The following is a 27,316-nucleotide window of genomic DNA, read 5'->3' on the forward strand; positions in this document are numbered from 1 at the left end:
GGGTTAACTACTTTGCAGGTTTTTTAAGAAAGTGGAGCAAAACATTGTCAGGCGCACGCAATTGCGTCACTTCACGTAAAGTAAATAAACTTTCCCAATCGAAAAAGACAGTTGTGTTTTCACACTTTAACTAAACATGAACAGAACAGATAAAACAAAACAAAATAGCTCATGCTTGCAGAAAACAGTAAATTACGTCATATTTCTTATTGTCCTTTCTTCAGATGCCATTCCAAAATACTGTAAAAACATTGAATACTACTGGAGAAAAATTAGTTTTTCACATTTAAACAAATCAAATCAAACTGCTTTGGAAAATTTCACCACAGCAACCGTGACTCCAAGGTTAAACCTTAGACTGAAACTTAATCTTTTGTTAAACAAACTTTTTGTTGTTCTTCTCAGTTTTTACACACCAGCTTAACTTAAATTGTAGTTCCAAGTTTTTTTTTCAATTCTTGGGGCACAATCTTATTCGCATATTCTTAAAACTTCCAAAATCCAAGACGAGACAAAAGTTTTTAAATGCTTTTAACACAGAGAAGTGGGTGGAGCTAAAACAGAATCTTTCTTTTAAAGACAGACTTTTAGATGAAAAAAATACTGTAACTTCTTAAACATTCATTGTCAGGAAAACATTCACACTTTAACACACACTTTCACACAAACTGAAATTCCAGCATTTTTAAGGTTCCTTTCACTCAGCAAATTTTCTGTTTTATTTGTCTCGGCACAGATGTTAATAAATTCCATGTCGGTAAAAGTTTAAATTTCTCTTTTTTCCCCCCCTTTTTACATCGGTGTCTCAGCAGCTTTTCCTGGCTTTCCAAATCCATGTTTTTTCCCTTCCTTTGCTGAGTTTTCGGATTGGTTATCTAGCAAATTAGATCTTTTCCCTTCTTTATCTCTCCCTCTCTCTCCTGCACTTTATGATTAACCACCTGGCTATGTTTCTCTCTTAACTCATTGTGTTTTTTCTGAGACAGACTTTCCAGAATAAAGTTTATCACTTTTTGAAAGGGGACTCGCTCTCCTTTGATTAAACGTTCCGTCAATAATACCTGCACTTCCTCTGCACAGGCGCCTCTGTCTAACTTACTCTTATATGCATTATCACAACTTTTACTAACCATTTGGTGATTTTCCTAATAGACCACTAACATCAATAACTATCGGCGTGCAATTTACGGGCACTCCCCACTCCCCATGGGGTTTATCCCTCCTCAAGAGCAGCAGCTGATCAGGAAGCTACCTTCGAGGTCCGATCTATTACACAATACTAGCCGCTTTGTCTTGTCCCATCTGGGGTGCCAATTTGTATGATCTTAATGAACTCTGAGTTCTTGGACAAGACACCAATAGGCAGCAGCCAGTATGTTTGAGCAATAGATCAAGATTTATTAAGCTTGCAGCGTAATTAATACTTAAGATTAGGCGATAGTTTTAACGAGTAGCTCGCAACCCTTCATCTCTGGAACCTCTCGAACACAGATGATGTCGTCTTAAGTCTGTTCCTTTTTTCTCGCAGTAAGTCTGTGTAAAGTTGTTCGTTGAGTATCGAGGTTTTAACCCTTTTCTTATCAACTGTTCGTTTGGCCAGTATCCATATATGGTCTTTAATAAAATCACCTTTTTTAATTGGTTCTAATGGCCAAAATACCATTGTCACTCAGACTAAGGTAGCATCCCGCATTTCCAGTCTTTTTCCACCAACTTTACCATGTTCAGTGTTATCTTGTTTATAGTTTTTCACCCCATTGGAATTTACTTTATCTCTTTCATTTCTAGCTTCCCTGGTACAAGGCCTTTATACCAAGGACCAATATCAGCGCTGTTTTAGTAGTCTTGAGCAATTCAAACTATCGCACTTTAAACTACCATTTTATGTCCTTATACTAATTATCCTTTAAATCTTGTTGCAATTAGTTTTGTTAAGCAAATTCTAAGGTCTATACAGCATTGTAATATGTTATTTAATGATTTAACCTTCACTCGCAGTCTGTGGCTGTTTGTTATGAAACCTTAGTCAAAACTGCTTTTAACTGTCTGCAGCTACATTATGGGTAATATTATTTGGTCAATGGCTACACTTGCAGTTATACATATATGACACTTGTCTACTAAATATCTCTAAATATCAGCCTTTCGTACAACCCCCAGGCCTCTCTGTTCATGCGCACCCTTTAGAATTGTACCCTTTAGTTTACATTGCCTCTCCTCATTCTTCCTACTAAAATGTATCACTTCGCATTTAGCTGCATTAAATTTCATCTGCCACGTGTCTGCCCATTCCACCAACCTGTCTATGTGCTCTTGAAGTCTATCACTATCCTCCTTACTGTTGACTATATTTCCAAGTTTTGTGTTATCTGCAAATTTTGAAATTGTGCCCTGTACACCCAAGTCCAAGTCATTAATATGTATATCAGGAAAAGCAGTGGTCCTCGTACTGACCCCTGGGAAACACAACTGTATACGTTCCTCCAGTCCGAAAAGCAACCATTCACCATTACTCTCTGTTTCATATCACTTAGCCAATTTCGTATCCAAGCTGCCACTGCCTCTTTGATTCCATTGGCTTCATTTTTGCTGGCAAGCCTATTATGTGGCACTTTATCAAAAGCCTTTTGGAACATGACCCAAAAGGATAGATTGATCATGCAACTGAAATTACCATGCTGAAAGTAATAGCACAATAGAGTTTGTCGTGGGTAGTCAGTAATACGGTGATGAGCTTCCTTTAGTTCTGCATGAAGCATCTTGATATACAGGGAATCGCTCCAGATGGGACTGCAGTATTCAGCTGTTGAATAACTGAGAGCAAGAGCTGTGGGACTCCACAATGTTGTTGTATCTCCATCTCAAACTGATACTCATTTTGTGAATGATAGTATTATTTTCTTGCCAAAGTCAGCTATATATTTTCAATGTACCCTCTGCATACTAAATGTCAGTGCAGTCTTCGACCAAGATATGCTGAATAGAGTAAGTCTCCCAAATACAAGTTTACCAAATAACAGCCACTTGTTGGAGAGCTTTCAGTTACACAGATGGAAGACAACTAATATTAAGGCTGGACACAGTCTGATTTGGCACCCGTAGTGTTGGGCTTAAAGCATTTTGCACACTCTCTTTTATTTTGTGCAATAATTGTTGATGCATATCGAATCTCTCTCAATTGTGTCCCAGTTTGAGCTGGATGTAATAGTTGTGAATGCTTTTTTTTCTTCAGCAGAAACAACTACAACAGCAGGGCCAACCACCACAACTGGGTCTACTGCCAGTTCCACAACAGGTGAGTGATGTCTTCTTTCAATAAACATTAGCAAACCTTTTAACACAACTGCGCTCTTTCAGATTTACCTCCTTGACAGTGAAACCCCACTACTTTGTTCTTCATGCTAATTGGCCCATTCTGATTAAGGGTTGCAATGCGTATCTACATTTCATTTTTAGCATATTTTTTCCCAACACAAATCACATCACTTCACGGTGAAACGTGACTGGAGAAGTTTCAGTAACTGAGTTGGAGTCTTATGTTTTTAATGTCTTTAATATTTTTCAGTAGGAACAACGACAACAGGGACACCAACTACAACTGGCTTTCCCACTGGCTCCACAACTGGTGAGTGATGGCTTCTTTCAATATATAATATCAAGGCCTTAGATACAAGTGTGCTTTTTCAACTTCAGCTCCTTGTCAGTGAAAGTTCATTCCTTTGCTCTTCTAGCAAATTAGTCCATTCCTGCAGTAGGACAATAGTTAATGGCTTCAATATTGAATAAAGCTCGTTATGACTTATTTCAATAGGAACGTTAAATCACACAGCATCCTTAAATGAGGACCTTTAAAATCAGCCAGTCCTGTATTCGTGAACAGAACATCATAGAATCATAGAATGGTCACAGCACAGAAGGAGGCCATTCGGCCCATCGAGCCCGTGCCGGATCTCTACAGCAGAACTTCATCTAGTTCCACTCCCCTGCCCTTTCCCCGTAGCCCTGGCAAAGTTTTATCCTTCAGGTACTTACCCGATTCCCCGTTGAAAGCCACAATTGTATCTGCCTCCACCACCCTTTCTGGGAGTGCATCCCAGATCATAATCACTCGCTGCGTAATAAAGTTTTCCCTCATGTCGCCTTTGGTTCTTAAAATCACCATAAACCTGTGTTCTCTGGTACTCAGCTCTTCCGCCAACGGGAACAGTTTCTCTCTATCTACTCTGTTGAGATCCCTCATGATTTTGAACACCTCTATAAAATCTCCTCTCACCCTTCTCTGTTCTAAAGAGAACCACCCCAGCTTTTTCAGTGTCTCCTCATAACTGAAGTCTCTCACTCTTCGAACTATTCTTGTATATCTTTTCTGCACCATCTCTAAGGCCGCCACATCCTTCTTAAAGTGTGGTGCCCAGAATTGGGCACAATACTCCAGCTGAAGCCGTAACATTGTGCAGTAACTGCTGATTTATGTTGAAACTCTCTCAATGCTGTCCCAGTTTAAGTAGGATGTAATAGTTGTGAATGCTTTTGCTTTTCTTCAGCAGAAGCAACTAAAACAGCAGGGACAACCACCACAACTGGGTCTACTGCCAGTTCCACAACTGCTGAGTGATGTCTTCTTTCAATAAACATTAGCAAGCCTTTTAACACAAATGTGCACTTTCAGATTTACCTCCTTGTCAGTGAAAGTCAATTCCTTTGCTCTTCTAGCAACTTAGTCCATTCCTGCTGTGAGACAATAGTTAATGGCTTAAATATTGAATAAAGCTCATTAGGAGCTGTTTGAATAGGCACATTTGAACACCCATCTTCTTTAAAATCAGCCTGCCCTGTCTTAGTGAACGGAACATCTCCCAAAACAATAATGAGATCATGCAACTGAAATTATCATGCAGAATGTAGCAGCACAATAGAGTTTGTCGTTGACAGTTAGTAATATGGTGATGAGCTTCATTGAGTTCTGCATCAAGTATCTTGATATACAGGGAATCGCTCCAGATGGGACTGTAGTGTGCACCTGTTGACTAATTGAGAGTAAGAGCTGTGGGGCTCTTCAATGATGTTGTATCTCCATCACAAACTGTGATACTCGTTTTGTGAAGGATAGTATCATTTTCCTGCCGAAGTCCCATTGTGTTTTCGATGTACCCTCTGTATAATAAATATCAGTGCAGTCTTAGACCAAGATATGCTGAATGGATTTAGTGACCCAAAGTCGAGCTTCCCAAATGTCACTCACTTGATGGAGAGTTTGTCAGTGACACAGATGGAAGACACAACTAATATTAAGGCTGGACACAGTCTGATTTGGCACCCGTAGTGTTGGTTTTAAAACGCTTTTGCATACTCTTTTAATTTGTGCAGTAACTGCTGATTCATTTTAAACTCTCTCAATGCTGTCCCAGTTCAAGTTGGATGTAATAGTTGTGAATGCTTTTGTTTTTCTTCAGCAGAAACAACTACAACAGCAGGGCCAACCACCACAACTGGGTCTACTGCCAGTTCCACAACAGGTGAGTGATGTCTTCTTTCAATAAACATTAGCAAACCTTTTAACACAACTGTGCTCTTTCAGATTTACCTCCTTGACAGTGAAAACCCACTACTTTGTTCTTCATGCTAATTGGCCCATTCTGATTAAGGGTTGCAATGTGTATCTACATTTCATTTTTAGCATATTTTTTTCCAACACAAATCACATCATTTCACGGTGAAACGCGACTGGAGAAGTTTCAGTAACTGAGTTGGAGTCTTATGTTTTTAATGTCTTTAATATTTTTCAGTAGGAACTACGGCAACAGGGACACCAACTACAACTGGCTTGCCCACTGGCTCCACAACTGGTGAGTGATGGCTTCTTTCAATATATAATATCAAGGCCTTAGATACAAGGGTTCTTTTTCAACTTCAGCTCTTTGTCAGTGAAAGTTCATTACTTTGCTCTTCTAGCAAATTAGTCCATTCCTGCAGTAGGACAATAGTTAATGGCTTCAATATTGAATAAAGCTCGTTATGACTTATTTCAATAGGAACGTTAAATCACACATCTTCCTTAAATGAGGACCTTTAAAATCAGCCAGTCCTGTATTCATGAACAGAACATCATTGAATCATAGAATGATAGAATGGTCACAGCATAGAAGGAGACTATTTGGCACATCGAGCCCGTGCCGGATCTCTACAACAGAACTTCATCTAGTTCCACTCCCCTGCCCTTTCCCCGTAGCCCTGGCAAAGTATTATCCTTCAGGTACTTATCCGATTCCCCGTTGAAAGCCACAATTGAATCTGCCTCCACCACCCTTTCTGGGAGTGCATTCCAGATCATAATCACTCGCTGCGTAATAAAGTTTTTCCTCATGTCGCCTTTGGTTCTTCTGCCAATCACCATAATTCTGTGTTCTCTGGTTCTCAACTCTTCCGCCAATGGGAACAGTTTCTCTCTATCTACTCTGTCGAGATCGCTCATGATTTTGAACACCTCTATAAAATCTCCTCTCAACCTTCTCTGCTCTAAGGAGAACAACCCCAGCTTTTTCAGTGTCTCCTCATAACTGAAGTCTCTCACTCCTCAAACTATTCTTGTATATCTTTTCTGCACCATCTCTAAGGCCTTCACATCTTTCCTAATGTGCGGTGCCCAGAATTGGGCACAATACTCCAGTTAAAGCCGTAACATTGTGCAGTAACTGCTGATTCATGTTGAAACTTTCTCAATGTTGTCCCAGTTCAAGTTGGATGTAATAGTTGTGAATGATTTTGCTTTTCTTCAGCAGAAACAACTACAACAGCAGGGACACCCACCACAACTGGGCCTACTGCCAGTTCCACAACAGGTGAGTGCTGTATTCTTTCAATAAATATTAGCAAGCCTTTTAACACAACTGTGCTCTTTCAGATTTACCTCCTTGACAGTGAAAACCCACTACTTTGTTCTTCAAGATAATTGGCCCATTCTGATTTAAGGGTTGCAATGTGTATCAACATTTCAGTTTTAGCATATTTTTTCCCAACACAAATCACATCATCTCGCAGTGAAACGCGACTGGAGTAGTTTTAGTAACTGTGTTGGTGTCTTGTGTTTTTGAATGTCTTTAATATTTTTCAGAAGGAGCAACGACAACAGAGACACCAACTACAACTGGCTCTACCACTGGCTCCACAACTGGTGAGTGATGGTTTCTTTAAATATATAATATCAAGGCCTTGGATACAAGTGTTCTTTTTCAACTTCAGCTCCTTGTCAGTGAAATTCCAATCCTTTGCTCTTCTAGCAACTTAGTCCATTCTTGCAGTAGGACAATAGTTAATGGCTTAAATATTGAATAAAGCTCATTACGACTTATTTCAATAGGAATGTTAAATCACAGATCTTCCTTAAATGAGGACCTTTAAAATCAGCCAGTCCTGTATTCGTGAACAGAATATCATACAATCATAGAATCATAGAATGGTCACAGCACAGAAGAAGACCATTCGGCCCATCGAGCCCGTGCCGGATCTCTACAACAGAACTTCATCTAGTTCCACTCCCCTGCCCTTTCCCCGTAGCCCTGGCAATGTTTTATCCTTCAGGTACTTATCCGATTCCCCGTTGAAAGCCACAATTGAATCTGCCTCCACCACCCTTTCTGGGAGTGCTTTCCAGATCATAATCACTCGCTGCGTAATAAAGTTGTTCCTCATGTCGCCTTCGGTTCTTCTGCCAGTCACCATAATTCTGTGTTCTCTGGTTCTCAACTCTTCCGCCAATGGGAACAGTTTCTCTCTATCTACTCTGTCGAGATCCCTCATGATGTTGAACACCTCTATAAAATCTCCTCTCAACCTTCTCTTTTCTCAGGAGAACAACCCCAGCTTTTTCAGTGTCTCCTCATATCTGAAGTCTCTCACTCCTCGAACTATATTTGTATATCCTTTCAGCACCATCTCTAATGCCTTCACATCCTTCTTAAGGTGTGGTGCCCAGAATCGGGCACAATAATCCAGTTAAAGCCGTAACATTGTGCAGTAACTGCTGATTCATTTTGAAACTCTCTCAATGCTGTCCAAGTTCAAGTTGGATGTAATAGTTGTGAATGCTTTTGTTTTTCTTCAGCTGAAACAACTACAACAGCAGGGACACCCACCACAACTGGGTTTACTGCCAGTTCCACAATTGGTGAGTGCTGTATTCTTTCAATAAACATTAGAAAGCCTTTTAACATAAATGTGCACTTTCAGATTTACCTCCTTGACACTGAAAACCCACTACTTTGTTCTTCAAGATAATTGGTCCATTCTTTTTAAGGGATGCAATGTGTATGTACCTTTCATTTTTTAGCATATTTTTACCCAACACAAATCACATCATCTCGCGGTGACACTCGACTGGAGTAGTTTCGGAACTGACTTGGAGTCTTGTGGTTTACAAAGTCTTTAATATTTTTCAGAAGGAACAACTACAACAGAGACACCAACTACAATTGGCTCGACCACCTCCTCTACAACTGGTGAGTGATGGCTTTTATCAATATATAATATCAAGGTCTTAGCTACAAGTGTTCTTTTTCAACTCCAGCTCCTTGTCAGTGAAAGTCCATTCCTTTGCTCTTCTAGTAACTTAGTCCATTCCTGCTGTAGGACAATAGTTAATGGCTTCAATATTGAATAAAGCTCGTTACGACCTGTTTCAATAGGCACATTTGAACACCCATCTTCCTTAAATGTAGGCCTTTATAATCAGCCTGTCCTGTCTTAGTGACCGGAACATGTCCCAAAAAGATAATGAGATCATGCAACTGAAATTATCATGCAGAATGTAGCAGCACAATAGAGTTTGTCGTGGGCAGTTAGTAATACGGTGATGAGCTTCATAGAGTTCTGCATGAAGTATCTTGATATACAGGGAATCGCTCCAGATGGGACTGTAGTGTTCAGCTGTTGGCTAATTGAGAGTAAGAGCTGTGGGGCTCTTCAATGATGTTGTATCTCCATCACAAACTGTGATACTCGTTTTGTGAAGGATAGTATTATTTTCCTGCCGAAGTCTCATTTATGTTTTCAATGTACCCTCTGTATTCTAAATATCAATGTAGTCTTAGACCAAGATATGCTGAATGGATTAAGTGTCCCAAAGTCGAGCTTCCCAAATGTCACTCACTTGATGGAGAGTTTGTCAGTGACACAGATGGAAGACACAACTAATATTAAGGCTGGACACAGTCTGATTTGGCACCCGTAGTGTTGGTTTTAAAACGCTTTTGCATACTCTTTTAATTTGTGCAGTAACTGCTGATTCATGTTTAAACTCTCTCAATGCTGTCCCAGTTCAAGTTGGATGTAATAGTTGTGAATGCTTTTGTTTTTCTTCAGCAGAAACAACTACAACAGCAGGGCCAACCACCACAACTGGGTCTACTGCCAGTTCCACAACAGGTGAGTGATGTCTTCTTTCAATAAACATTAGCAAACCTTTTAACACAACTGCGCTCTTTCAGATTTACCTCCTTGACAGTGAAAACCCACTACTTTGTTCTTCATGCTAATTGGCCCATTCTGATTAAGGGTTGCAATGTGTATCTACATTTCATTTTTAGCATATTTTTTCCCAACACAAATCACATCATTTCACGGTGAAACGCGACTGGAGAAGTTTCAGTAACTGAGTTGGAGTCTTATGTTTTTAATGTCTTTAATATTTTTCAGTAGGAACTACGGCAACAGGGACACCAACTACAACTGGCTTGCCCACTGGCTCCACAACTGGTGAGTGATGGCTTCTTTCAATATATAATATCAAGGCCTTAGATACAAGGGTTCTTTTTCAACTTCAGCTCTTTGTCAGTGAAAGTTCATTACTTTGCTCTTCTAGCAAATTAGTCCATTCCTGCAGTAGGACAATAGTTAATGGCTTCAATATTGAATAAAGCTCGTTATGACTTATTTCAATAGGAACGTTAAATCACACATCTTCCTTAAATGAGGACCTTTAAAATCAGCCAGTCCTGTATTCATGAACAGAACATCATTGAATCATAGAATGATAGAATGGTCACAGCATAGAAGGAGACTATTTGGCACATCGAGCCCGTGCCGGATCTCTACAACAGAACTTCATCTAGTTCCACTCCCCTGCCCTTTCCCCGTAGCCCTGGCAAAGTATTATCCTTCAGGTACTTATCCGATTCCCCGTTGAAAGCCACAATTGAATCTGCCTCCACCACCCTTTCTGGGAGTGCATTCCAGATCATAATCACTCGCTGCATAATAAAGTTTTTCCTCATGTCGCCTTTGGTTCTTCTGCCAATCACCATAAATCTGTGTTCTCTGGTTTTCAACTCTTCCGCCAATGGGAACAGTTTCTCTCTATCTACTCTGTCGAGATCGCTCATGATTTTGAACACCTCTATAAAATCTCCTCTCAACCTTCTCTGCTCTAAGGAGAACAACCCCAGCTTTTTCAGTGTCTCCTCATAACTGAAGTCTCTCACTCCTCAAACTATTCTTGTATATCTTTTCTGCACCATCTCTAAGGCCTTCACATCTTTCCTAATGTGCGGTGCCCAGAATTGGGCACAATACTCCAGTTAAAGCCGTAACATTGTGCAGTAACTGCTGATTCATGTTGAAACTTTCTCAATGTTGTCCCAGTTCAAGTTGGATGTAATAGTTGTGAATGATTTTGCTTTTCTTCAGCAGAAACAACTACAACAGCAGGGACACCCACCACAACTGGACCTACTGCCAGTTCCACAACAGGTGAGTGCTGTATTCTTTCAATAAATATTAGCAAGCCTTTTAACACAACTGTGCTCTTTCAGATTTACCTCCTTGACAGTGAAAACCCACTACTTTGTTCTTCAAGATAATTGGCCCATTCTGATTTAAGGGTTGCAATGTGTATCAACATTTCAGTTTTAGCATATTTTTTCCCAACACAAATCACATCATCTCGCAGTGAAACGCGACTGGAGTAGTTTTAGTAACTGTGTTGGTGTCTTGTGTTTTTGAATGTCTTTAATATTTTTCAGAAGGAGCAACGACAACAGAGACACCAACTACAACTGGCTCTACCACTGGCTCCACAACTGGTGAGTGATGGTTTCTTTAAATATATAATATCAAGGCCTTGGATACAAGTGTTCTTTTTCAACTTCAGCTCCTTGTCAGTGAAATTCCAATCCTTTGCTCTTCTAGCAACTTAGTCCATTCTTGCAGTAGGACAATAGTTAATGGCTTAAATATTGAATAAAGCTCATTACGACTTATTTCAATAGGAATGTTAAATCACAGATCTTCCTTAAATGAGGACCTTTAAAATCAGCCAGTCCTGTATTCGTGAACAGAATATCATACAATCATAGAATCATAGAATGGTCACAGCACAGAAGAAGACCATTCGGCCCATCGAGCCCGTGCCGGATCTCTACAACAGAACTTCATCTAGTTCCACTCCCCTGCCCTTTCCCCGTAGCCCTGGCAATGTTTTATCCTTCAGGTACTTATCCGATTCCCCGTTGAAAGCCACAATTGAATCTGCCTCCACCACCCTTTCTGGGAGTGCTTTCCAGATCATAATCACTCGCTGCGTAATAAAGTTGTTCCTCATGTCGCCTTCGGTTCTTCTGCCAGTCACCATAATTCTGTGTTCTCTGGTTCTCAACTCTTCCGCCAATGGGAACAGTTTCTCTCTATCTACTCTGTCGAGATCCCTCATGATGTTGAACACCTCTATAAAATCTCCTCTCAACCTTCTCTTTTCTAAGGAGAACAACCCCAGCTTTTTCAGTGTCTCCTCATATCTGAAGTCTCTCACTCCTCGAACTATATTTGTATATCCTTTCAGCACCATCTCTAATGCCTTCACATCCTTCTTAAGGTGTGGTGCCCAGAATCGGGCACAATAATCCAGTTAAAGCCGTAACATTGTGCAGTAACTGCTGATTCATTTTGAAACTCTCTCAATGCTGTCCAAGTTCAAGTTGGATGTAATAGTTGTGAATGCTTTTGTTTTTCTTCAGCTGAAACAACTACAACAGCAGGGACACCCACCACAACTGGGTTTACTGCCAGTTCCACAATTGGTGAGTGCTGTATTCTTTCAATAAACATTAGAAAGCCTTTTAACATAAATGTGCACTTTCAGATTTACCTCCTTGACACTGAAAACCCACTACTTTGTTCTTCAAGATAATTGGTCCATTCTTTTTAAGGGATGCAATGTGTATGTACCTTTCATTTTTTAGCATATTTTTACCCAACACAAATCACATCATCTCGCGGTGACACTCGACTGGAGTAGTTTCGGAACTGACTTGGAGTCTTGTGGTTTACAAAGTCTTTAATATTTTTCAGAAGGAACAACTACAACAGAGACACCAACTACAATTGGCTCGACCACCTCCTCTACAACTGGTGAGTGATGGCTTTTATCAATATATAATATCAAGGTCTTAGCTACAAGTGTTCTTTTTCAACTCCAGCTCCTTGTCAGTGAAAGTCCATTCCTTTGCTCTTCTAGTAACTTAGTCCATTCCTGCTGTAGGACAATAGTTAATGGCTTCAATATTGAATAAAGCTCGTTACGACCTGTTTCAATAGGCACATTTGAACACCCATCTTCCTTAAATGTAGGCCTTTATAATCAGCCTGTCCTGTCTTAGTGACCGGAACATGTCCCAAAAAGATAATGAGATCATGCAACTGAAATTATCATGCAGAATGTAGCAGCACAATAGAGTTTGTCATGGGCAGTTAGTAATACGGTGATGAGCTTCATAGAGTTCTGCATGAAGTATCTTGATATACAGGGAATCGCTCCAGATGGGACTGTAGTGTTCAGCTGTTGGCTAATTGAGAGTAAGAGCTGTGGGGCTCTTCAATGATGTTGTATCTCCATCACAAACTGTGATACTCGTTTTGTGAAGGATAGTATTATTTTCCTGCCGAAGTCTCATTTATGTTTTCAATGTACCCTCTGTATTCTAAATATCAATGTAGTCTTAGACCAAGATATGCTGAATGGATTAAGTGTCCCAAAGTCGAGCTTCCCAAATGTCACTCACTTGATGGAGAGTTTGTCAGTGACACAGATGGAAGACACAACTAATATTAAGGCTGGACACAGTCTGATTTGGCACCCGTAGTGTTGGTTTTAAAACGCTTTTGCATACTCTTTTAATTTGTGCAGTAACTGCTGATTCATGTTTAAACTCTCTCAATGCTGTCCCAGTTCAAGTTGGATGTAATAGTTGTGAATGCTTTTGTTTTTCTTCAGCAGAAACAACTACAACAGCAGGGCCAACCACCACAACTGGGTCTACTGCCAGTTCCACAACAGGTGAGTGATGTCTTCTTTCAATAAACATTAGCAAACCTTTTAACACAACTGCGCTCTTTCAGATTTACCTCCTTGACAGTGAAAACCCACTACTTTGTTCTTCATGCTAATTGGCCCATTCTGATTAAGGGTTGCAATGTGTATCTACATTTCATTTTTAGCATATTTTTTCCCAACACAAATCACATCATTTCACGGTGAAACGCGACTGGAGAAGTTTCAGTAACTGAGTTGGAGTCTTATGTTTTTAATGTCTTTAATATTTTTCAGTAGGAACTACGGCAACAGGGACACCAACTACAACTGGCTTGCCCACTGGCTCCACAACTGGTGAGTGATGGCTTCTTTCAATATATAATATCAAGGCCTTAGATACAAGGGTTCTTTTTCAACTTCAGCTCTTTGTCAGTGAAAGTTCATTACTTTGCTCTTCTAGCAAATTAGTCCATTCCTGCAGTAGGACAATAGTTAATGGCTTCAATATTGAATAAAGCTCGTTATGACTTATTTCAATAGGAACGTTAAATCACACATCTTCCTTAAATGAGGACCTTTAAAATCAGCCAGTCCTGTATTCATGAACAGAACATCATTGAATCATAGAATGATAGAATGGTCACAGCATAGAAGGAGACTATTTGGCACATCGAGCCCGTGCCGGATCTCTACAACAGAACTTCATCTAGTTCCACTCCCCTGCCCTTTCCCCGTAGCCCTGGCAAAGTATTATCCTTCAGGTACTTATCCGATTCCCCGTTGAAAGCCACAATTGAATCTGCCTCCACCACCCTTTCTGGGAGTGCATTCCAGATCATAATCACTCGCTGCGTAATAAAGTTTTTCCTCATGTCGCCTTTGGTTCTTCTGCCAATCACCATAAATCTGTGTTCTCTGGTTCTCAACTCTTCCGCCAATGGGAACAGTTTCTCTCTATCTACTCTGTCGAGATCGCTCATGATTTTGAACACCTCTATAAAATCTCCTCTCAACCTTCTCTGCTCTAAGGAGAACAACCCCAGCTTTTTCAGTGTCTCCTCATAACTGAAGTCTCTCACTCCTCAAACTATTCTTGTATATCTTTTCTGCACCATCTCTAAGGCCTTCACATCTTTCCTAATGTGCGGTGCCCAGAATTGGGCACAATACTCCAGTTAAAGCCGTAACATTGTGCAGTAACTGCTGATTCATGTTGAAACTTTCTCAATGTTGTCCCAGTTCAAGTTGGATGTAATAGTTGTGAATGATTTTGCTTTTCTTCAGCAGAAACAACTACAACAGCAGGGACACCCACCACAACTGGGCCTACTGCCAGTTCCACAACAGGTGAGTGCTGTATTCTTTCAATAAATATTAGCAAGCCTTTTAACACAACTGTGCTCTTTCAGATTTACCTCCTTGACAGTGAAAACCCACTACTTTGTTCTTCAAGATAATTGGCCCATTCTGATTAAGGGTTGCAATGTGTATCAACATTTCAGTTTTAGCATATTTTTTCCCAACACAAATCACATCATCTCGCAGTGAAACGCGACTGGAGTAGTTTTAGTAACTGTGTTGGTGTCTTGTGTTTTTGAATGTCTTTAATATTTTTCAGAAGGAGCAACGACAACAGAGACACCAACTACAACTGGCTCTACCACTGGCTCCACAACTGGTGAGTGATGGTTTCTTTAAATATATAATATCAAGGCCTTGGATACAAGTGTTCTTTTTCAACTTCAGCTCCTTGTCAGTGAAATTCCAATCCTTTGCTCTTCTAGCAACTTAGTCCATTCTTGCAGTAGGACAATAGTTAATGGCTTAAATATTGAATAAAGCTCATTACGACTTATTTCAATAGGAATGTTAAATCACAGATCTTCCTTAAATGAGGACCTTTAAAATCAGCCAGTCCTGTATTCGTGAACAGAATATCATACAATCATAGAATCATAGAATGGTCACAGCACAGAAGAAGACCATTCGGCCCATCGAGCCCGTGCCGGATCTCTACAACAGAACTTCATCTAGTTCCACTCCCCTGCCCTTTCCCCGTAGCCCTGGCAATGTTTTATCCTTCAGGTACTTATCCGATTCCCTGTTGAAAGCCACAATTGAATCTGCCTCCACCACCCTTTCTGGGAGTGCTTTCCAGATCATAATCACTCGCTGCGTAATAAAGTTGTTCCTCATGTCGCCTTCGGTTCTTCTGCCAGTCACCATAATTCTGTGTTCTCTGGTTCTCAACTCTTCCGCCAATGGGAACAGTTTCTCTCTATCTACTCTGTCGAGATCCCTCATGATGTTGAACACCTCTATAAAATCTCCTCTCAACCTTCTCTTTTCTAAGGAGAACAACCCCAGCTTTTTCAGTGTCTCCTCATATCTGAAGTCTCTCACTCCTCGAACTATATTTGTATATCCTTTCAGCACCATCTCTAATGCCTTCACATCCTTCTTAAGGTGTGGTGCCCAGAATCGGGCACAATAATCCAGTTAAAGCCGTAACATTGTGCAGTAACTGCTGATTCATTTTGAAACTCTCTCAATGCTGTCCAAGTTCAAGTTGGATGTAATAGTTGTGAATGCTTTTGTTTTTCTTCAGCTGAAACAACTACAACAGCAGGGACACCCACCACAACTGGGTTTACTGCCAGTTCCACAATTGGTGAGTGCTGTATTCTTTCAATAAACATTAGAAAGCCTTTTAACATAAATGTGCACTTTCAGATTTACCTCCTTGACACTGAAAACCCACTACTTTGTTCTTCAAGATAATTGGTCCATTCTTTTTAAGGGATGCAATGTGTATGTACCTTTCATTTTTTAGCATATTTTTACCCAACACAAATCACATCATCTCGCGGTGACACTCGACTGGAGTAGTTTCGGAACTGACTTGGAGTCTTGTGGTTTACAAAGTCTTTAATATTTTTCAGAAGGAACAACTACAACAGAGACACCAACTACAATTGGCTCGACCACCTCCTCTACAACTGGTGAGTGATGGCTTTTATCAATATATAATATCAAGGTCTTAGCTACAAGTGTTCTTTTTCAACTCCAGCTCCTTGTCAGTGAAAGTCCATTCCTTTGCTCTTCTAGTAACTTAGTCCATTCCTGCTGTAGGACAATAGTTAATGGCTTCAATATTGAATAAAGCTCGTTACGACCTGTTTCAATAGGCACATTTGAACACCCATCTTCCTTAAATGTAGGCCTTTATAATCAGCCTGTCCTGTCTTAGTGACCGGAACATGTCCCAAAAAGATAATGAGATCATGCAACTGAAATTATCATGCAGAATGTAGCAGCACAATAGAGTTTGTCGTGGGCAGTTAGTAATACGGTGATGAGCTTCATAGAGTTCTGCATGAAGTATCTTGATATACAGGGAATCGCTCCAGATGGGACTGTAGTGTTCAGCTGTTGGCTAATTGAGAGTAAGAGCTGTGGGGCTCTTCAATGATGTTGTATCTCCATCACAAACTGTGATACTCGTTTTGTGAAGGATAGTATTATTTTCCTGCCGAAGTCTCATTTATGTTTTCAATGTACCCTCTGTATTCTAAATATCAATGTAGTCTTAGACCAAGATATGCTGAATGGATTAAGTGTCCCAAAGTCGAGCTTCCCAAATGTCACTCACTTGATGGAGAGTTTGTCAGTGACACAGATGGAAGACACAACTAATATTAAGGCTGGACACAGTCTGATTTGGCACCCGTAGTGTTGGTTTTAAAACGCTTTTGCATACTCTTTTAATTTGTGCAGTAACTGCTGATTCATGTTTAAACTCTCTCAATGCTGTCCCAGTTCAAGTTGGATGTAATAGTTGTGAATGCTTTTGTTTTTCTTCAGCAGAAACAACTACAACAGCAGGGCCAACCACCACAACTGGGTCTACTGCCAGTTCCACAACAGGTGAGTGATGTCTTCTTTCAATAAACATTAGCAAACCTTTTAACACAACTGCGCTCTTTCAGATTTACCTCCTTGACAGTGAAAACCCACTACTTTGTTCTTCATGCTAATTGGCCCATTCTGATTAAGGGTTGCAATGTGTATCTACATTTCATTTTTAGCATATTTTTTCCCAACACAAATCACATCATTTCACGGTGAAACGCGACTGGAGAAGTTTCAGTAACTGAGTTGGAGTCTTATGTTTTTAATGTCTTTAATATTTTTCAGTAGGAACTACGGCAACAGGGACACCAACTACAACTGGCTTGCCCACTGGCTCCACAACTGGTGAGTGATGGCTTCTTTCAATATATAATATCAAGGCCTTAGATACAAGGGTTCTTTTTCAACTTCAGCTCTTTGTCAGTGAAAGTTCATTACTTTGCTCTTCTAGCAAATTAGTCCATTCCTGCAGTAGGACAATAGTTAATGGCTTCAATATTGAATAAAGCTCGTTATGACTTATTTCAATAGGAACGTTAAATCACACATCTTCCTTAAATGAGGACCTTTAAAATCAGCCAGTCCTGTATTCATGAACAGAACATCATTGAATCATAGAATGATAGAATGGTCACAGCATAGAAGGAGACTATTTGGCACATCGAGCCCGTGCCGGATCTCTACAACAGAACTTCATCTAGTTCCACTCCCCTGCCCTTTCCCCGTAGCCCTGGCAAAGTATTATCCTTCAGGTACTTATCCGATTCCCCGTTGAAAGCCACAATTGAATCTGCCTCCACCACCCTTTCTGGGAGTGCATTCCAGATCATAATCACTCGCTGCATAATAAAGTTTTTCCTCATGTCGCCTTTGGTTCTTCTGCCAATCACCATAAATCTGTGTTCTCTGGTTTTCAACTCTTCCGCCAATGGGAACAGTTTCTCTCTATCTACTCTGTCGAGATCGCTCATGATTTTGAACACCTCTATAAAATCTCCTCTCAACCTTCTCTGCTCTAAGGAGAACAACCCCAGCTTTTTCAGTGTCTCCTCATAACTGAAGTCTCTCACTCCTCAAACTATTCTTGTATATCTTTTCTGCACCATCTCTAAGGCCTTCACATCTTTCCTAATGTGCGGTGCCCAGAATTGGGCACAATACTCCAGTTAAAGCCGTAACATTGTGCAGTAACTGCTGATTCATGTTGAAACTTTCTCAATGTTGTCCCAGTTCAAGTTGGATGTAATAGTTGTGAATGATTTTGCTTTTCTTCAGCAGAAACAACTACAACAGCAGGGACACCCACCACAACTGGACCTACTGCCAGTTCCACAACAGGTGAGTGCTGTATTCTTTCAATAAATATTAGCAAGCCTTTTAACACAACTGTGCTCTTTCAGATTTACCTCCTTGACAGTGAAAACCCACTACTTTGTTCTTCAAGATAATTGGCCCATTCTGATTTAAGGGTTGCAATGTGTATCAACATTTCAGTTTTAGCATATTTTTTCCCAACACAAATCACATCATCTCGCAGTGAAACGCGACTGGAGTAGTTTTAGTAACTGTGTTGGTGTCTTGTGTTTTTGAATGTCTTTAATATTTTTCAGAAGGAGCAACGACAACAGAGACACCAACTACAACTGGCTCTACCACTGGCTCCACAACTGGTGAGTGATGGTTTCTTTAAATATATAATATCAAGGCCTTGGATACAAGTGTTCTTTTTCAACTTCAGCTCCTTGTCAGTGAAATTCCAATCCTTTGCTCTTCTAGCAACTTAGTCCATTCTTGCAGTAGGACAATAGTTAATGGCTTAAATATTGAATAAAGCTCATTACGACTTATTTCAATAGGAATGTTAAATCACAGATCTTCCTTAAATGAGGACCTTTAAAATCAGCCAGTCCTGTATTCGTGAACAGAATATCATACAATCATAGAATCATAGAATGGTCACAGCACAGAAGAAGACCATTCGGCCCATCGAGCCCGTGCCGGATCTCTACAACAGAACTTCATCTAGTTCCACTCCCCTGCCCTTTCCCCGTAGCCCTGGCAATGTTTTATCCTTCAGGTACTTATCCGATTCCCCGTTGAAAGCCACAATTGAATCTGCCTCCACCACCCTTTCTGGGAGTGCTTTCCAGATCATAATCACTCGCTGCGTAATAAAGTTGTTCCTCATGTCGCCTTCGGTTCTTCTGCCAGTCACCATAATTCTGTGTTCTCTGGTTCTCAACTCTTCCGCCAATGGGAACAGTTTCTCTCTATCTACTCTGTCGAGATCCCTCATGATGTTGAACACCTCTATAAAATCTCCTCTCAACCTTCTCTTTTCTAAGGAGAACAACCCCAGCTTTTTCAGTGTCTCCTCATATCTGAAGTCTCTCACTCCTCGAACTATATTTGTATATCCTTTCAGCACCATCTCTAATGCCTTCACATCCTTCTTAAGGTGTGGTGCCCAGAATCGGGCACAATAATCCAGTTAAAGCCGTAACATTGTGCAGTAACTGCTGATTCATTTTGAAACTCTCTCAATGCTGTCCAAGTTCAAGTTGGATGTAATAGTTGTGAATGCTTTTGTTTTTCTTCAGCTGAAACAACTACAACAGCAGGGACACCCACCACAACTGGGTTTACTGCCAGTTCCACAATTGGTGAGTGCTGTATTCTTTCAATAAACATTAGAAAGCCTTTTAACATAAATGTGCACTTTCAGATTTACCTCCTTGACACTGAAAACCCACTACTTTGTTCTTCAAGATAATTGGTCCATTCTTTTTAAGGGATGCAATGTGTATGTACCTTTCATTTTTTAGCATATTTTTACCCAACACAAATCACATCATCTCGCGGTGACACTCGACTGGAGTAGTTTCGGAACTGACTTGGAGTCTTGTGGTTTACAAAGTCTTTAATATTTTTCAGAAGGAACAACTACAACAGAGACACCAACTACAATTGGCTCGACCACCTCCTCTACAACTGGTGAGTGATGGCTTTTATCAATATATAATATCAAGGTCTTAGCTACAAGTGTTCTTTTTCAACTCCAGCTCCTTGTCAGTGAAAGTCCATTCCTTTGCTCTTCTAGTAACTTAGTCCATTCCTGCTGTAGGACAATAGTTAATGGCTTCAATATTGAATAAAGCTCGTTACGACCTGTTTCAATAGGCACATTTGAACACCCATCTTCCTTAAATGTAGGCCTTTATAATCAGCCTGTCCTGTCTTAGTGACCGGAACATGTCCCAAAAAGATAATGAGATCATGCAACTGAAATTATCATGCAGAATGTAGCAGCACAATAGAGTTTGTCATGGGCAGTTAGTAATACGGTGATGAGCTTCATAGAGTTCTGCATGAAGTATCTTGATATACAGGGAATCGCTCCAGATGGGACTGTAGTGTTCAGCTGTTGGCTAATTGAGAGTAAGAGCTGTGGGGCTCTTCAATGATGTTGTATCTCCATCACAAACTGTGATACTCGTTTTGTGAAGGATAGTATTATTTTCCTGCCGAAGTCTCATTTATGTTTTCAATGTACCCTCTGTATTCTAAATATCAATGTAGTCTTAGACCAAGATATGCTGAATGGATTAAGTGTCCCAAAGTCGAGCTTCCCAAATGTCACTCACTTGATGGAGAGTTTGTCAGTGACACAGATGGAAGACACAACTAATATTAAGGCTGGACACAGTCTGATTTGGCACCCGTAGTGTTGGTTTTAAAACGCTTTTGCATACTCTTTTAATTTGTGCAGTAACTGCTGATTCATGTTTAAACTCTCTCAATGCTGTCCCAGTTCAAGTTGGATGTAATAGTTGTGAATGCTTTTGTTTTTCTTCAGCAGAAACAACTACAACAGCAGGGCCAACCACCACAACTGGGTCTACTGCCAGTTCCACAACAGGTGAGTGATGTCTTCTTTCAATAAACATTAGCAAACCTTTTAACACAACTGCGCTCTTTCAGATTTACCTCCTTGACAGTGAAAACCCACTACTTTGTTCTTCATGCTAATTGGCCCATTCTGATTAAGGGTTGCAATGTGTATCTACATTTCATTTTTAGCATATTTTTTCCCAACACAAATCACATCATTTCACGGTGAAACGCGACTGGAGAAGTTTCAGTAACTGAGTTGGAGTCTTATGTTTTTAATGTCTTTAATATTTTTCAGTAGGAACTACGGCAACAGGGACACCAACTACAACTGGCTTGCCCACTGGCTCCACAACTGGTGAGTGATGGCTTCTTTCAATATATAATATCAAGGCCTTAGATACAAGGGTTCTTTTTCAACTTCAGCTCTTTGTCAGTGAAAGTTCATTACTTTGCTCTTCTAGCAAATTAGTCCATTCCTGCAGTAGGACAATAGTTAATGGCTTCAATATTGAATAAAGCTCGTTATGACTTATTTCAATAGGAACGTTAAATCACACATCTTCCTTAAATGAGGACCTTTAAAATCAGCCAGTCCTGTATTCATGAACAGAACATCATTGAATCATAGAATGATAGAATGGTCACAGCATAGAAGGAGACTATTTGGCACATCGAGCCCGTGCCGGATCTCTACAACAGAACTTCATCTAGTTCCACTCCCCTGCCCTTTCCCCGTAGCCCTGGCAAAGTATTATCCTTCAGGTACTTATCCGATTCCCCGTTGAAAGCCACAATTGAATCTGCCTCCACCACCCTTTCTGGGAGTGCATTCCAGATCATAATCACTCGCTGCGTAATAAAGTTTTTCCTCATGTCGCCTTTGGTTCTTCTGCCAATCACCATAAATCTGTGTTCTCTGGTTCTCAACTCTTCCGCCAATGGGAACAGTTTCTCTCTATCTACTCTGTCGAGATCGCTCATGATTTTGAACACCTCTATAAAATCTCCTCTCAACCTTCTCTGCTCTAAGGAGAACAACCCCAGCTTTTTCAGTGTCTCCTCATAACTGAAGTCTCTCACTCCTCAAACTATTCTTGTATATCTTTTCTGCACCATCTCTAAGGCCTTCACATCTTTCCTAATGTGCGGTGCCCAGAATTGGGCACAATACTCCAGTTAAAGCCGTAACATTGTGCAGTAACTGCTGATTCATGTTGAAACTTTCTCAATGTTGTCCCAGTTCAAGTTGGATGTAATAGTTGTGAATGATTTTGCTTTTCTTCAGCAGAAACAACTACAACAGCAGGGACACCCACCACAACTGGGCCTACTGCCAGTTCCACAACAGGTGAGTGCTGTATTCTTTCAATAAATATTAGCAAGCCTTTTAACACAACTGTGCTCTTTCAGATTTACCTCCTTGACAGTGAAAACCCACTACTTTGTTCTTCAAGATAATTGGCCCATTCTGATTAAGGGTTGCAATGTGTATCAACATTTCAGTTTTAGCATATTTTTTCCCAACACAAATCACATCATCTCGCAGTGAAACGCGACTGGAGTAGTTTTAGTAACTGTGTTGGTGTCTTGTGTTTTTGAATGTCTTTAATATTTTTCAGAAGGAGCAACGACAACAGAGACACCAACTACAACTGGCTCTACCACTGGCTCCACAACTGGTGAGTGATGGTTTCTTTAAATATATAATATCAAGGCCTTGGATACAAGTGTTCTTTTTCAACTTCAGCTCCTTGTCAGTGAAATTCCAATCCTTTGCTCTTCTAGCAACTTAGTCCATTCTTGCAGTAGGACAATAGTTAATGGCTTAAATATTGAATAAAGCTCATTACGACTTATTTCAATAGGAATGTTAAATCACAGATCTTCCTTAAATGAGGACCTTTAAAATCAGCCAGTCCTGTATTCGTGAACAGAATATCATACAATCATAGAATCATAGAATGGTCACAGCACAGAAGAAGACCATTCGGCCCATCGAGCCCGTGCCGGATCTCTACAACAGAACTTCATCTAGTTCCACTCCCCTGCCCTTTCCCCGTAGCCCTGGCAATGTTTTATCCTTCAGGTACTTATCCGATTCCCTGTTGAAAGCCACAATTGAATCTGCCTCCACCACCCTTTCTGGGAGTGCTTTCCAGATCATAATCACTCGCTGCGTAATAAAGTTGTTCCTCATGTCGCCTTCGGTTCTTCTGCCAGTCACCATAATTCTGTGTTCTCTGGTTCTCAACTCTTCCGCCAATGGGAACAGTTTCTCTCTATCTACTCTGTCGAGATCCCTCATGATGTTGAACACCTCTATAAAATCTCCTCTCAACCTTCTCTTTTCTAAGGAGAACAACCCCAGCTTTTTCAGTGTCTCCTCATATCTGAAGTCTCTCACTCCTCGAACTATATTTGTATATCCTTTCAGCACCATCTCTAATGCCTTCACATCCTTCTTAAGGTGTGGTGCCCAGAATCGGGCACAATAATCCAGTTAAAGCCGTAACATTGTGCAGTAACTGCTGATTCATTTTGAAACTCTCTCAATGCTGTCCAAGTTCAAGTTGGATGTAATAGTTGTGAATGCTTTTGTTTTTCTTCAGCTGAAACAACTACAACAGCAGGGACACCCACCACAACTGGGTTTACTGCCAGTTCCACAATTGGTGAGTGCTGTATTCTTTCAATAAACATTAGAAAGCCTTTTAACATAAATGTGCACTTTCAGATTTACCTCCTTGACACTGAAAACCCACTACTTTGTTCTTCAAGATAATTGGTCCATTCTTTTTAAGGGATGCAATGTGTATGTACCTTTCATTTTTTAGCATATTTTTACCCAACACAAATCACATCATCTCGCGGTGACACTCGACTGGAGTAGTTTCGGAACTGACTTGGAGTCTTGTGGTTTACAAAGTCTTTAATATTTTTCAGAAGGAACAACTACAACAGAGACACCAACTACAATTGGCTCGACCACCTCCTCTACAACTGGTGAGTGATGGCTTTTATCAATATATAATATCAAGGTCTTAGCTACAAGTGTTCTTTTTCAACTCCAGCTCCTTGTCAGTGAAAGTCCATTCCTTTGCTCTTCTAGTAACTTAGTCCATTCCTGCTGTAGGACAATAGTTAATGGCTTCAATATTGAATAAAGCTCGTTACGACCTGTTTCAATAGGCACATTTGAACACCCATCTTCCTTAAATGTAGGCCTTTATAATCAGCCTGTCCTGTCTTAGTGACCGGAACATGTCCCAAAAAGATAATGAGATCATGCAACTGAAATTATCATGCAGAATGTAGCAGCACAATAGAGTTTGTCGTGGGCAGTTAGTAATACGGTGATGAGCTTCATAGAGTTCTGCATGAAGTATCTTGATATACAGGGAATCGCTCCAGATGGGACTGTAGTGTTCAGCTGTTGGCTAATTGAGAGTAAGAGCTGTGGGGCTCTTCAATGATGTTGTATCTCCATCACAAACTGTGATACTCGTTTTGTGAAGGATAGTATTATTTTCCTGCCGAAGTCTCATTTATGTTTTCAATGTACCCTCTGTATTCTAAATATCAATGTAGTCTTAGACCAAGATATGCTGAATGGATTAAGTGTCCCAAAGTCGAGCTTCCCAAATGTCACTCACTTGATGGAGAGTTTGTCAGTGACACAGATGGAAGACACAACTAATATTAAGGCTGGACACAGTCTGATTTGGCACCCGTAGTGTTGGTTTTAAAACGCTTTTGCATACTCTTTTAATTTGTGCAGTAACTGCTGATTCATGTTTAAACTCTCTCAATGCTGTCCCAGTTCAAGTTGGATGTAATAGTTGTGAATGCTTTTGTTTTTCTTCAGCAGAAACAACTACAACAGCAGGGCCAACCACCACAACTGGGTCTACTGCCAGTTCCACAACAGGTGAGTGATGTCTTCTTTCAATAAACATTAGCAAACCTTTTAACACAACTGCGCTCTTTCAGATTTACCTCCTTGACAGTGAAAACCCACTACTTTGTTCTTCATGCTAATTGGCCCATTCTGATTAAGGGTTGCAATGTGTATCTACATTTCATTTTTAGCATATTTTTTCCCAACACAAATCACATCATTTCACGGTGAAACGCGACTGGAGAAGTTTCAGTAACTGAGTTGGAGTCTTATGTTTTTAATGTCTTTAATATTTTTCAGTAGGAACTACGGCAACAGGGACACCAACTACAACTGGCTTGCCCACTGGCTCCACAACTGGTGAGTGATGGCTTCTTTCAATATATAATATCAAGGCCTTAGATACAAGGGTTCTTTTTCAACTTCAGCTCTTTGTCAGTGAAAGTTCATTACTTTGCTCTTCTAGCAAATTAGTCCATTCCTGCAGTAGGACAATAGTTAATGGCTTCAATATTGAATAAAGCTCGTTATGACTTATTTCAATAGGAACGTTAAATCACACATCTTCCTTAAATGAGGACCTTTAAAATCAGCCAGTCCTGTATTCATGAACAGAACATCATTGAATCATAGAATGATAGAATGGTCACAGCATAGAAGGAGACTATTTGGCACATCGAGCCCGTGCCGGATCTCTACAACAGAACTTCATCTAGTTCCACTCCCCTGCCCTTTCCCCGTAGCCCTGGCAATGTTTTATCCTTCAGGTACTTATCCGATTCCCCGTTGAAAGCCACAATTGAATCTGCCTCCACCACCCTTTCTGGGAGTGCTTTCCAGATCATAATCACTCGCTGCGTAATAAAGTTGTTCCTCATGTCGCCTTCGGTTCTTCTGCCAGTCACCATAATTCTGTGTTCTCTGGTTCTCAACTCTTCCGCCAATGGGAACAGTTTCTCTCTATCTACTCTGTCGAGATCCCTCATGATGTTGAACACCTCTATAAAATCTCCTCTCAACCTTCTCTTTTCTAAGGAGAACAACCCCAGCTTTTTCAGTGTCTCCTCATATCTGAAGTCTCTCACTCCTCGAACTATATTTGTATATCCTTTCAGCACCATCTCTAATGCCTTCACATCCTTCTTAAGGTGTGGTGCCCAGAATCGGGCACAATAATCCAGTTAAAGCCGTAACATTGTGCAGTAACTGCTGATTCATTTTGAAACTCTCTCAATGCTGTCCAAGTTCAAGTTGGATGTAATAGTTGTGAATGCTTTTGTTTTTCTTCAGCTGAAACAACTACAACAGCAGGGACACCCACCACAACTGGGTTTACTGCCAGTTCCACAATTGGTGAGTGCTGTATTCTTTCAATAAACATTAGAAAGCCTTTTAACATAAATGTGCACTTTCAGATTTACCTCCTTGACACTGAAAACCCACTACTTTGTTCTTCAAGATAATTGGTCCATTCTTTTTAAGGGATGCAATGTGTATGTACCTTTCATTTTTTAGCATATTTTTACCCAACACAAATCACATCATCTCGCGGTGACACTCGACTGGAGTAGTTTCGGAACTGACTTGGAGTCTTGTGGTTTACAAAGTCTTTAATATTTTTCAGAAGGAACAACTACAACAGAGACACCAACTACAATTGGCTCGACCACCTCCTCTACAACTGGTGAGTGATGGCTTTTATCAATATATAATATCAAGGTCTTAGCTACAAGTGTTCTTTTTCAACTCCAGCTCCTTGTCAGTGAAAGTCCATTCCTTTGCTCTTCTAGTAACTTAGTCCATTCCTGCTGTAGGACAATAGTTAATGGCTTCAATATTGAATAAAGCTCGTTACGACCTGTTTCAATAGGCACATTTGAACACCCATCTTCCTTAAATGTAGGCCTTTATAATCAGCCTGTCCTGTCTTAGTGACCGGAACATGTCCCAAAAAGATAATGAGATCATGCAACTGAAATTATCATGCAGAATGTAGCAGCACAATAGAGTTTGTCGTGGGCAGTTAGTAATACGGTGATGAGCTTCATAGAGTTCTGCATGAAGTATCTTGATATACAGGGAATCGCTCCAGATGGGACTGTAGTGTTCAGCTGTTGGCTAATTGAGAGTAAGAGCTGTGGGGCTCTTCAATGATGTTGTATCTCCATCACAAACTGTGATACTCGTTTTGTGAAGGATAGTATTATTTTCCTGCCGAAGTCTCATTTATGTTTTCAATGTACCCTCTGTATTCTAAATATCAATGTAGTCTTAGACCAAGATATGCTGAATGGATTAAGTGTCCCAAAGTC

At 40.4% G+C, this 27,316-nt stretch overlaps 1 protein-coding gene across 1 annotated transcript in view; it reads left to right on the forward strand.

Annotated features, from left to right (window-relative positions):
* LOC147105636 (uncharacterized) overlaps positions 1–27,316 on the forward strand; it is a 308,669-nt gene that overhangs the window by 61,907 nt on the left and 219,446 nt on the right. Inside the window, exons 37-59 of the mRNA XM_086010932.1 lie at positions 3,233–3,295; positions 3,566–3,625; positions 5,454–5,516; positions 7,112–7,171; positions 8,102–8,164; positions 9,358–9,420; positions 11,016–11,075; positions 13,265–13,324; positions 13,595–13,654; positions 14,585–14,647; positions 14,919–14,978; positions 16,243–16,302; positions 17,165–17,227; positions 17,498–17,557; positions 18,488–18,550; positions 18,823–18,882; positions 19,813–19,875; positions 20,147–20,206; positions 21,069–21,131; positions 22,726–22,785; positions 24,050–24,109; positions 24,972–25,034; positions 26,629–26,688. Of these exons, the coding sequence (XP_085867058.1) occupies positions 3,233–3,295; positions 3,566–3,625; positions 5,454–5,516; positions 7,112–7,171; positions 8,102–8,164; positions 9,358–9,420; positions 11,016–11,075; positions 13,265–13,324; positions 13,595–13,654; positions 14,585–14,647; positions 14,919–14,978; positions 16,243–16,302; positions 17,165–17,227; positions 17,498–17,557; positions 18,488–18,550; positions 18,823–18,882; positions 19,813–19,875; positions 20,147–20,206; positions 21,069–21,131; positions 22,726–22,785; positions 24,050–24,109; positions 24,972–25,034; positions 26,629–26,688 (1,410 nt within the window). The remainder of the gene's footprint in view (positions 1–3,232; positions 3,296–3,565; positions 3,626–5,453; positions 5,517–7,111; positions 7,172–8,101; positions 8,165–9,357; positions 9,421–11,015; positions 11,076–13,264; positions 13,325–13,594; positions 13,655–14,584; positions 14,648–14,918; positions 14,979–16,242; positions 16,303–17,164; positions 17,228–17,497; positions 17,558–18,487; positions 18,551–18,822; positions 18,883–19,812; positions 19,876–20,146; positions 20,207–21,068; positions 21,132–22,725; positions 22,786–24,049; positions 24,110–24,971; positions 25,035–26,628; positions 26,689–27,316) is intronic.

The sequence above is a fragment of the Somniosus microcephalus genome, chromosome 17 (genome assembly GCF_052327205.1).
Source record: "Somniosus microcephalus isolate GS21.2 chromosome 17, FLI_Smic_1.0, whole genome shotgun sequence".
In the NCBI taxonomy this organism is placed as follows: domain Eukaryota; kingdom Metazoa; phylum Chordata; class Chondrichthyes; order Squaliformes; family Somniosidae; genus Somniosus; species Somniosus microcephalus.